The sequence below is a fragment of the Oculina patagonica genome, chromosome 8 (genome assembly GCF_052425735.1).
Source record: "Oculina patagonica isolate OP01 chromosome 8, crgOcupat, whole genome shotgun sequence".
NCBI classification, from domain to species: domain Eukaryota; kingdom Metazoa; phylum Cnidaria; class Anthozoa; order Scleractinia; family Oculinidae; genus Oculina; species Oculina patagonica.
Genome location: NC_135765.1, coordinates 20,718,300 through 20,730,601, shown reverse-complemented (window position 1 = coordinate 20,730,601; position 12,302 = coordinate 20,718,300). Strand labels below are relative to the sequence as shown.

General features: G+C 38.7%; 1 protein-coding gene across 2 annotated transcripts in view; it reads left to right on the top strand.

The window, feature by feature from the left end:
- LOC144662700 (E3 ubiquitin-protein ligase TRIP12-like) overlaps positions 1 to 12,302 on the top strand; it is a 54,803-nt gene extending 42,501 nt beyond the window's left edge. For both annotated transcript variants that reach the window (XM_078523561.1, XM_078523560.1), the window contains exons 44-60: positions 182 to 297; positions 473 to 526; positions 675 to 757; positions 1,193 to 1,274; positions 1,387 to 1,447; positions 3,085 to 3,169; positions 3,257 to 3,325; positions 3,616 to 3,714; positions 4,025 to 4,139; positions 4,890 to 4,940; positions 5,189 to 5,568; positions 5,857 to 5,910; positions 6,186 to 6,299; positions 6,645 to 6,693; positions 10,416 to 10,461; positions 10,716 to 10,819; positions 11,117 to 12,302. In XM_078523561.1, coding sequence (XP_078379687.1) covers positions 182 to 297; positions 473 to 526; positions 675 to 757; positions 1,193 to 1,274; positions 1,387 to 1,447; positions 3,085 to 3,169; positions 3,257 to 3,325; positions 3,616 to 3,714; positions 4,025 to 4,139; positions 4,890 to 4,940; positions 5,189 to 5,568; positions 5,857 to 5,910; positions 6,186 to 6,299; positions 6,645 to 6,693; positions 10,416 to 10,461; positions 10,716 to 10,819; positions 11,117 to 11,313 — 1,759 coding nt within the window. In that variant the 3' untranslated portion in view covers positions 11,314 to 12,302. The remainder of the gene's footprint in view (positions 1 to 181; positions 298 to 472; positions 527 to 674; positions 758 to 1,192; positions 1,275 to 1,386; positions 1,448 to 3,084; positions 3,170 to 3,256; positions 3,326 to 3,615; positions 3,715 to 4,024; positions 4,140 to 4,889; positions 4,941 to 5,188; positions 5,569 to 5,856; positions 5,911 to 6,185; positions 6,300 to 6,644; positions 6,694 to 10,415; positions 10,462 to 10,715; positions 10,820 to 11,116) is intronic.

The following is a 12,302-nucleotide window of genomic DNA, read 5'->3' as shown; positions in this document are numbered from 1 at the left end:
AAGTTATCACACACTAAATCTGCCTTGTTTAACAACCTAGTGTTTGTTGCTGAGGTTGTGATTATTGTTGTGATTGTTGTTGATGTGGTTGTTGTTGTTGTTGCTGAGGTTGTATGTAGTTTTTGCTGCTATTTGTGTTTCCGTTGTTGTTTTCATAACAGTTGCCATGGTAATGTTTTAGGTTTCGGCCTCTGAGTCAAAACCAAAAGGAACAGCAAAGTGTTAATAGCAGTAAACCCAGGTGTGGTACCACAAGTGCTGCTTCAAAAGCCTCCAGGAAGACATGGAAGGAAGATGGTAAGCATTTTGATAACGTTTGGGAATAAGTACCATTTCTAGACAATCACTGTAAAATACACCAAAAAAATGACACCTGCTGCATCCCCCCTGCCTCTAGCTTTCATAGTGCTTTAAAAATTAATAGAAATGGTAAATAGATGTACCCACTCACATTGATCTCTTTCTCTTTCAGATTCAGAAGTGTCCATAAGTCAGCTCCTTTTGGATTGTGAACCTCAGAGCTTTAGTAAGTTTGATCAAAAACATAAAGTGTGCAGTCTACATCACAAGTGACTACGTCGTGAGACCAACGAAAAATACTTTATTATTATTATAGGTATACAAATACTACCTGTAACATGTTACTTACTACTGCCATTTTGTTCTATTTTTAGCCACCAGTGATCCAAGTATTGAAGTGATTAGTCTTATGAAAGCTTTGCATGCTCTTAACCTCCACTGGACAACACTTTATGAGGTGAGCGTGACTTTGTTTTGTGGAAATGTTCCTCAAGTTTATATGATAGGCTTCTCTACTGTCTGTAAGGTCAAATGGTGTTGCCAAATAGAACAGAAAGTTCTAATGTGCTGTAAAATCTGACCTTGAGGCTGATCTGCCTCACAATCTCAAACTCGTGATGGTGACGATGGTTTTGATATCTGATTGGATAACTTACTTATTCCTCGTGTACTCCTTAGCTTAGTTTCGATTGAGGCAATACATTAATCACTCGAGAGTGTTTCGTTACATTTCCAAATGCCTATTTCAGTTAGCCCAACGTTTTGAATGTTGTGGTCTCTGGGAAAAGTAACTTTTGAGTATTCTCAATGTCATTATTGTTTAAAATGATTCAAGTCCTTTAAATAGTAAAACGATATCTTGATATAAATTTTTCTTTTGTCTGTTTTTCAGGGACAAAGCCGCAGAGCGTTTTTATCTTCTAATGAATTTATAAACAATAAGCTTGCGGCAAAAATTACCCGGCAATTGCAAGGTATTGTTCTTGTTTTGTTTGCGTTCAGTATAAGATACAGACTCTTATGTGAAGCTCTTGGGTGCAGTTGTATACATGTAAATGTAACATTATTCTTTTTTGTTCCTATCAGATCCCATCACAGTAATAACAGGCAATTTCCCTGCATGGGTAGAAGAACTACCCCGGAAATGGTAAGCAAGCTTTTATTATCGGGAAACTAGTTCTATTTGTTTCTATCGGAGACGATTTTGAGGGAAAACAAAACGATCGGGATCAGTCAAAATACTTTTACAGTGGACAGACTTTGAAGTTTTTCTGGTCTGCTGTATGTTCTAGATTGTTTATAATGCCAATTTACTTATCAGTCATCTCTATATCTCTACTGTTTTTTCTCCACCTGACCCTGGCTTTTTCAGGCGGAGCTACACATGATGGTTTTTTTTTTTTGCCATGTTTTTTATTTGGAAGCAAAGCCTGAACATTGTTGTCGTTGTTATTGTCACCCTTGTCAGAGAGAATCTCAATAACCCTTCCACTCATGCCTGTGTTTTATTGCCCCCGCAGGGTTTTGGCCCAGAGGCCAAAACCCGAGGAGGCATCATTGTAATCCGCGCGAATATATAGTATATATATAGTATATACGGGAAAAATCTCGATTTGATCAACTTTTGCCCGCAAGTAGTCTCGGGAGTTGTAAAATGCCGAAGCTGAAAGCCCGCAAGTAGGTATCGGGAGTTGTAAAATGCCGACATACAGTGATTGGTCAATGATGACGCAAGTAAACGATGATTGGGTAATGATGACAGCCCAAGCATGAGCACGTGCACGGATGACAACAAGCAAACAAACGACGCTTGTAAACGTTGATTGCAGTTGGGCAGAATTTTGAAAAAGATAATTTGAGGTTTTATTCGAGGCCTATTCATTTCACAATGTCTAAAGGCCGAAAGCAATGCAATTGTTGAAAAGACTTCGCGATAATTAACTAAGTAACTCGCAGAGAAGTAAGAAAGTCCACATTTTTTACATCTGAGTGGCCGAAGAAGAAATGTCTAGGAACACGTACGAACATATCAAGCCATATCTTCAAATTTGTCTGCGATTTACGATAAGCAAGCCTTAGTCCAAAACCATGATTTACCAAGCGCAAACTACTTGAACGGAGAAAAGCCTTGATCAGTCTATCTCCGGACGAGATTTACAAGAAACTTAAAAAAAAGATCTCGAGATAATTGTTTAAGACTCGCGGCAGGCGAAACCGGAAACCAGAAGCGAGCGACTTTTAGAAAGTCAAGCGTTTTCATTGTCAAAGGTGAGAAATTCTTTCGGTATCCTTTCCTTTTAAAAAGTTGATCGTTGTCATGAAGCGTGATTTACGATAAGAAAGCCTTTGTTTAACTGACCGTTATTTACCAGGCACAAACTACTCTATTAACTTTGCTTGAATGGAGAAAACTTATGCGGTATCAAGAAAAGAAATTCAAAAGAGATCTCGAGATGCATTGTGATTATTTAAAACTCGCGGCAGGCGTGTTAGATTCGAGCCCGCGAAGCGGCCCATTCAAAGCGACGAAGTCGCGAAAACGAGCCACGCAAAACATGACAAAATGATGTCAAGATGCTGTTGCGTTCTTGTAATTAAATGATTTACCGTATCATAATTAATAATCATCCAAAATAGAAAATTAATTTCTAATAAAATGTCTGAATTGTAGAAAAGAATGAACAGCAGAGAAAACCGATAAACATCATCGAAACTTCGGGGGCAACCTAGTGTCAGCTATTTCTAGTATATGATGTTGACGTATTCCATGTTGTTTCTTTACAGTCCATTCCTGTTTCCTTTTGAATGTCGACAACAGTTGTTTTACTGCACTGCGATGGATAGAGACAGGGCTCTCAGTAAACTACAGGTATACATCTATTCTACTGTCTTGCAGCCTGTTCTCAGGATCTTTACATGTAGCTTATATTTATATTGGGAATTTTTCTATCCACAGGAGACATTACCAGAGCTTATGAATACAGACGCATCGGATCGTGTAGCACCGAGATTTGACAGAAAAAAGGTTTGTTTTACAGCAATAGTAGATGATTACAATAGTGTAAGTGGAAAACTGTGGATCCAGAGGTTGATAAAGCTGACTCTTCATTCACTTAATACAGTCAAAGAGAAAGGTATTGGAAAATAAACTCTTGTCTCTCCAGTCCTCTCCACTATCGTTATGTTGAGCCTCAAACAGCTGTAGCCACACGAGCTCCACTTGTAACGGTGGGGGGGGGGGGGGGGGGATGATAATGAATATAAATTGTTTTTAATCTGTTGTGAGTGATATGATTACCGGCTTTACTCTTGCAGCACACTGTTTCTCGTGTGGGACTGTTAGATCAGGCTGAGAAGCTTATCGGTGAACTTGGTAGCTCACAGTCTGTACTGGAAATACAATACGAGGGCGAGGTCAGTTACTGGTTGTTTAGTTAAACTTAAGTATTTAGAGATAACGTAAGCTTTGCTGCACTCTCGTAAATGTTTTATCAGTTCAGGCGGTTTGATAAACGGATGGTTGACAGTAGATAGTTTGCACCAGTTGTTATGCGTGCAGTTGGAAGACTACATTGTAAGTCAGACAAGTGCACTCCCACTCGATGCTGAAACATCCAACTTTTCCATTATTTTTAAGCAGCATATTCCTAGCCTACACAGAGGAGCATTTGTTTGTTTTTTGTTTTTTAAAAAAAGAATATTGAGGTATAATTGTCGTTTTTAGGTTGGGACCGGACTTGGCCCCACACTGGAATTTTATGCTCTGATTTCACAAGAATTTCAACGTGCTGACCTGGAGATGTGGAGAGGAGAACACATGCTGCCTCCTGGAAGAACGGGTAAGGACTGCAGTTATATAAAAATTTATTGTAATCTATTCTATGTAATTCTATTTTCATCCTTGGTATTTTTAGCAGACCTTTATATGTATGTTTCTTTGCAAACTGTTCATTTGGATTTGGATTTTCAGTGATGGTTTTATAGCAATTCAGTAAAAGTATCACCAAGATCACTACATTGGTTTCAATATAGTATTATGTCTGAATTATGCAACTTGCAGTAGAGTTACAACTTGTTGTTCTCGGCTTTTTGTCACGTTTCGTCCATCAATCACACCAATGCTTAGTCGATAGCACAGCTCAAACTTGAATCATCTGAGTCTCCCACCTAAAGGAACTGTTGATTTTGGCATGTATAATTTTCCGCAAAATAATAGGTGAGATAATCGTAAGCCAAAAGATAGGCTGTCCGAGTTATCGGCCGTACCCCATAGGTTTAGTAACTCACATACAATCTGACCGCGTATTTAAATTCATGGCTTCGTAAGGTTAACTGTTATTCATCCTCACTCGTTGTCGTCCATGGTGCTCTGAACTAACTGAACGCCTCGAACACGTTATTGATGTGAGGGCCTCTGCCAAGTCGCTCACAATTTATAGCATTTTCATTTTTTATTCGTTACATACAGCAAATCTAACTACCCGTTTATAAATCCATGAACAACTGAACGAAACTTATACAAATTAACAGCTGGACCAACGTTGGTAATTCTTTATAGGAATATTATTGATTATTTCTTTGTTTTGCAGGATTTGGAGATGACGTTTCGTATGTTTACTCCCCATCTGGTCTTTATCCAGGTAACCCAAATGATTTTAAATACAAAATGCGTATAACTTGTATATGGCATTGTAGTTTTCAGAAATAGCATTTGTTTTGCAACTAGCTTAGAACATGATGAATGCATGTTTGAACTTCATAAGTCATTTACTCCACAACGTTTGTGCCTTGTTCGTTGGAGGACAACGAATTAATGTAAGGCACGGACAGTGTTTTATTTAGTTTGTTTTTGTTCCTTGAACTAATAGTGGGGTCATTATTCACTCAGCCCCAGTATCACGCAACGCTAAAGTGGCGAGCATGACCAAGCTGTGCTCCAAGTTTCAGTTCCTTGGCAAATTTCTGGCACGCGCCATAATGGACTTTAGAGTCCTGGACATCCCGTTCTGTCAGATACTGTACAAATGGCTGCTGAATCAAGAAGGAACATTAGACCTGGGTGATCTAGCTGCTGTGGACCCGGTACTGGCGCAGTCACTGACTCAGCTGCAGCAGGTGGTACAGAGGAAGCGGCAGCTGGAGCAGGACTCCTCTCACACGGCAGACAGCAGACAACTAGCTGTGGAAAGTCTTACACTGGATGGAACACCTATCGAGGATCTGGGACTGTCATTTGCACTGCCTGGTCATCCAGATATTGAACTAAAGGTACAAACACCCACTAACAAGTACCATGTGACATGTCTTAATGTGAAAAACAAATGATACCATGTGCTCGCGAGTTCTCTTTTACTAAGAGAGAGACAAAAACGATATGCTTGCTTCGTAGCAGAAAAGACAATACCAATTAATTTATCATAAATGTCTCGGGTTCTTAATTTGAAATCAGAATTTAAAAGCATTGTATTTTAGACCATAGCAGAAACGCTAAACGCATATAGATAAACCAAAAAAAGCAATTTAATATTTTAGCTTAGTTGTTGTTCTTTATTTCAGCGCGGCGGAAAGGACATCACGGTCACTATTCATGATTTAGAAGAATACATCAAGGTAATGATGGCTTGGTTAAATTTTACTGATCATTCTTGTCAGTATAGCGTTAACCGTTGTTTTCTGCTTATTGATAGTAAAATAATGTTGTTGTTTTTGCGGTAATACTCAAAAGTTTTATTCCACTTTTAAAGTCATTGAAAGTCATGAAAAGAACATTAAATTTTGATGCCGAGTTGCTGTAAATTTTAGTATAGTGTCAAAGCAAAAGGTTGATGTAAGCCAATGAGTCGCGTAGTTTCTCTTACTGTTTATACAATATAACTTGTTTTTAGCTGGTTGTACAGTGGACTCTTGTTACCGGTGTCAGACGTCAAATGGATGCTCTCCTTGAAGGCTTTAACTCCGTGCTGCCTCTATCAAACCTAACTAGCTTTTCTTACACTGAGGTAATGTGTCTTTATTAACTCTTTAAATTCCCACATTCACTTGAAAGTTCTCTTTACTGTCTTAGTCTATTTTATATAACTCTCTTGAGGAGAATTAACTTTAAATCAGAACAAACTTTTGTACTGTATCGGCGGGCAAATAAACACTTTGTTGGAAGGCTGAAGTTTCGAGTATTAACCTTTTGTCGGAGCTAACGTTTAAATAAACCCAATTTATTTTCATCCACAAAGAGCTAACGCTGGAAACGTTAACGTTAAGTTATATTGTTCTATATTGACTTCAAGTTGATAATAAGTTAATGATTTGCGGTGTTTGTGTGTGATTGTTATTAATGTTGTTTACAGATGGAGCTGGTCCTTTGTGGTAATGTGGCTGAGAAATGGGACATCAAATGTAGGTTGATTTTTTTATATACAACTATCAATTATTATATGATAATATCATAGGTGACAAATTACTCCTTAATTTTGGCGCGAAATTTCAACGTTAATTTATAATTTCACATGTGAAATTATAAAATTGCCATGGCAACGTAGTTAGCGGCAAGATGGCGTCCGGAATAAAAGATGTTTTAAGGCTTAAAATTTGTACATTTTCGCTTGAATTTTATCTTAGCCAGCTAGCCTTGGCCATGTACTAAAACTTTTGATGATATTTTATATTTCAAAACGTCAAACGACTTCAAGACTTAAGCCAAGTACATAAATGGCATCGAGCGGATTTTTGAGCGTTTTACACGGGCGCCGTTTTCAGTTCATTCAAGACGAACTATGGTCATAATGTGAGAAATAATTGACAGTTGATTCATCTTTGAAACTTTTTGTCAACGGCAAAAAGGAATCTCTGAAAGGTTTTATTCAAAGACTAAAAACCTTGCGAACTTAGGCAGAATGTATGCTTTCAACTTTTCAAAGCTTAGAGTTCGCGATGCAATGTGCCAGTCAAAAACATCTAAGATTGCAAACGTAATTTGTCACCTATGATATTAAAATGTTATCAAATGGTATACTCGTGAAATTAGAAAATAATTTCACTTGCATTTTGTTAAAATTCTAATAATTTTCCTCGCCTAAAGGCTCGGGAAATTATAAGAATTTTGACAAAACGCGCGTGAAATTATTTCCTAATTTCACTCGTCACCATTTGATTACCCATACCTAATCGTATCTATAACAAAATTCTCGATTTTGATTGGTTCTGCGCGCGCCTATTTGTCGCGTAATCGGCGCGCGATCACGTGGATGTCCAATTACAGTTATCCAATTTGAGCAACTTCAAATTGGATACCTGTAATTGAACACCTACGCCATTCGCGCGTCAATCACGCGCATTTGAATGGGTTCTTTCTTGCTGTTTTCCTGCTTTTTGCACAACCAATTGACTTTTTTTTCACAACAAAGGTTCTCAACGACTTCTTAACCTCGAATTTTGTTATTGATACGATTAATTAGTCCAATTACAGTTATCCAATTTGAGCAACTTCAAATTGGATACCTGTAATTGAACACCTACGCCATTCGCGCGTCAATCACGCGCATTTGAATGGGTTCTTTCTTGCTGTTTTCCTGCTTTTTGCACAACCAATTGACTTTTTTTCACAACAAAGGTTCTCGACGACTTCTTAACCTCGAATTTTGTTATTGATACGATTAATTAGTAATTGGACCTCGTGTCGTACAATTCGTATACGTAATTGGACTACATGCTGTCCAGTTTGGAAATAATTTGATGAAAAAAATTCCGAGGGCACGGCCGAGTCCAATTTGGCTGTCAGAGGAATTTTATGAATCTAATTATTTCCAAATTGGACAAGCATGTAGTCCGGTTACATATTAATTATATAGCTTTTAGTCAGTCAATCCAGCGTAAATAATAAACTTTTTTATATGTCCAGAGCGGGAAAAACATTCAACAATAGTAGGCATAACACAGCACATGCAACTCACTCAAAGCATTGTCTTCACGAATAAAAATTAAACAAAACAGTGCAATTTTATTCACCTGAGTTTGCGAAGCTTGCTACAAAGTGAGTGAAAACACTGCATCAATCAACGAAAGTCGTAAACAAAAACCCCATTTACACGCGCAAAAAAATCGGCACGGCACGGCAAATGTTTGGCACCGTGCTGACAATTTTTGGGCACGGCACTCCTAATTATCGACGTGTAAACGTACCGGTCCCAAAAAAAATGTGGCACCAGTGCCCAATTTTTTGGGGGTGCCGAGACTACCTCAAGGAGGTAGTCTCGGCACGGGTAAATCGAGGCACCGTGCCGAAAACAAGTGTGACGCATGCGTTGTTTCCACGAAAATGGCGGCCACTGCGTCATTCTCGCCCCAAGAGACTTCGTTTCTTTTAGTCACGTGGTCGGCGAAAAGAGTACAAAAAAGAGAAGTTCTGATGAGATGAGAATGCCACCGAGGCAGATGGTAAGAGAAAGCTCCCGCTCTAAAAAAATCGCCGTGTGAAAGCTACTTCCACCATCACTGCATTTATTTATTTTTCAATCTTCTTCTTCTGATTTCGTCAACTCCTTTCAGATGTCGATTTGTTTTGCCCCTGAACACTCTTCGATATGTTGAATGGTCGACAACTCGTTCCTTTCCGATAAAATTCGCGTTTTGCACTGAAAGCACGATGAACAATCACAGCAAAACATTTTCCTGCCATTTCTCGGGAAGAAAACCGATGGAAAGTAGGGGTGCCGATATAAAAATTGGTACCGTGCCTAGCGGGAGAAAACCTTCTTGTTTTGGTCGTGTAAATGGGTAGTGCCGTGCCGAAATGGTTTGGTCACGGTGCCAAAAATTTGCCGTGCCGTGCCGATTTTTTTGCGCGTGTAAATGGGGTTAAAGTGTCCGAAGAGCTTTACAACTTCTTGAATCTAACATACTCCTTTCCACTATTTCGTTCATACTTCATGGCCGTGTTTTCTTTTCGAATTTCAGCATAAACGACAAAGAATTACATCCAGCTCGTGGCGATGAATATCTGACAGATTTCTTGCTTCCCTTCGCTGCACTTACGTTCACCCAAGTTTTGTACTATTAGAGGCATTTTGCTCTCAGTTTTTGCTTCTTAGTGTAGCTAGCTCCTCCTCTGACAACGTAGAAAATTTCTCTTTGTTGTTACTATTGCTGGAAAGCTCAAAAGGAATGGAAAAACGTAGCAAACTTGCCTTAAAAATTCCGCCATTGTCGACTAACAATGCGACAAGTTTACCGGGCTGACGCTATGCTTAATGCTAATTGGCTGATATCCGTCACATGTCGCTTTTCCTTCGATTTGATTGGCTGAGACAAAACTGTCCAATTTTTCTTAAATTGGACAGTTTGTGCATTTTACCTGAAAGTCCTATCCGAAACTATCCAAATTTAATCCCAAATTGGACAGTTCTCAGAAATTAAGGAAAAATAGCTGCGCTGACAATATAGGATTTACTGACAGCTATATAATTACTATTACTAATCACTATGTACGTAGTGAGCTCAATACTTTCGTGTTTTGTACTAGACTATGCAGACAGTTCATATTATGAACAAATTGGAGATATGTTTCTCTGCTTTTAATGTGACATGCAATGACTTGTGTGAGTTAAGGAGAGGACCCTTGACACAGAAGCGACCGTTTATAGTACAGTCAACTCTCTCTTAACGGACACCTCTATAAGACGGACACCTATTTATGACGGACACCTGGTGTTGGCCTCGTCCCTGCCGTTTTTCAGTCATTTTACTGTAACTAAACTCCCTATAAGACGGAAACCTCTCTTAAAAGGACAGTTGGAGCCGGTCCTGACGGTGTCCGTTTTAGAGAGAGTTGACTGTATCACTAGTACGTCCGATAATGACGCGTATTTATTTCATTGGCTGTTGTTCTACAGTCACAGATTTAAAAAATCTTGTACCTGTGTGTCAAGTTAGCGTATTGAACCATCAGCAGTAGTTAGTTACTGCCTCGCTTTGGTTGACTTTTTGGCCAATATTTGCTGAGTGCCGTCAATAACTGCACTTGCATTGGTGCTTCATAACTGAGAATTTCATCGAGTTTTGACGGGGGCATTTTACAGGGTAATGTCTGTGCCTGTATTCTAATGAAACATTCGCTACTTCAGGTCTCGTGGAGAGCTGTCGACCTGACCATGGCTACACCCATGATAGGTGAGACGATTCTTCTTCTATCACGTTTTGAATTTCTATTTGCGTCTAGATAAATTCCTTTTCAACCATATTTCCAACCTGATCCCTTGCTTTATTCTGTTTATCACTGCGTTGATATTTTAGTGAGAATTCACACGATGAACACGTTTGCTAACTTACACTTGGCACAGTAACACACATCAGCTTAGCTGTCATTGGCTCTCTGAAAACTAGAAAAATTAACAAAGTGCCTTGCTAACTTGTTATCTTTTCAGCCGTGCCGTGAAGATTCTGTTTGAAATTCTCAGCTGTTACACACAGGAAGAGCAGAGACTGTTTTTACAGTTTGTCACAGGCAGCCCAAGGTTACCTGTAGGAGGTGATAAATAAATGAATTCGTTTTCAGCTGTATTACGTTTTTCTCTTTAAAAGTGTTGACCAACTGGATAAGGAATTTGATGTTTGTTGCTTGTAAAAGATCCTTACAATACTGTAAAATTCCACTGATAAGCCCTGGTCTGTTTAAAAAGCTTTTAAGGTGGGCGTATTTTCAGGATAGGGGAATCATCATCTAAAGGGATTTATTCGTTTCAATCGTAATCGTCTGCAAACGCTCGTGTCTGGGTTGTCGCTTAGAATCCTGATTAACAGTATGTTTGATTTATGTTTGTGATAGGCCTGCGCAGTCTTAACCCACCACTGACCATAGTTCGCAAGTCGTTTGAGCCTCCTCTGTGTGCTGACAGCTACTTGCCGTCCGTCATGACCTGTGTTAACTACTTGAAGCTGCCAGACTACTCCAGTAAAGACATCATGGCCAGTAAACTCAAACTGGCAGCTTTGGAGGGACAGCGCTCATTCCACTTGTCTTGAGGCTGCAGTGTGCTCCATTTACATCAACAACCGAAGATGATTATTTTAAAGTTACAGTTTTTAGCATTTACTGCTTGCTAGAATTTGCTTAGATAATACGATAGACGATCACGAAAATCAATCGAAGAATCCGCTAAATCAAACAATAGGTAATAGTAGCTCAATCTTAGCTTCTTCCAGGCGTTTCGTTAGTTGGGGTGCCGCATGAACAAAAAGGCAAGGGGCTTAGGGAGAGGGGCCCGTCTCCCCAACTAACCCTTGTCTTTTTTCACTCACCGTTATTTGCGCTTCCCTCAATTAACCGTACGCCTGAAACAGCCTGCTTAATCTTGAATAAACCATTGCTAAATCTAGTTCGCTAAAAAAATATTTATGTTAAGGTACCTCTAAGTTCTTAATATCAAATTTTGCTATATGTCATAGATGTTCGGATCCTTTCACAATGCTGTGTTACGTTTGGTTACGTTTGTAATAGAAAAATACATTAGTGAGGACATCTCAAGTCAATGGTGTTAATGCTAGCAGTAGTAATAAAAAGACCTTATTGCAGTATTGCGCAGACCAAAAACTTCATTTTATATCATTCTTTCCTTTTTTTCGTTTTCTTCCAAAGCTGTTGTTACTTTTCTTATTATTCTCTTTATATGCGTTCGCGTAAGATTAACATTGATAGAATATCGCTTTGTTTGTAATATATATATATATTACAAAAACTTTTATATATACACAAAGCAGTTGTATATAAACGTGATGGATTGCTTCATCTTCAAAGCTCCGTGAAACGATTGCAAACTGCTTTGATGCGCTTTTTATTTAATACGACGCGGTTGACATATTGGAATGAGGTCGCTTGCTTAATAACGTGTTGACTGGAGTTTCTATGTGAAATATAAGCATGGATGACTGTCAGCTAAGGGTGTGTTAACTATCTAAGCTTAAATATGCAAAATAAGGAAAATTTAAAAGTGTCCATTGTCATTGTAAATAAA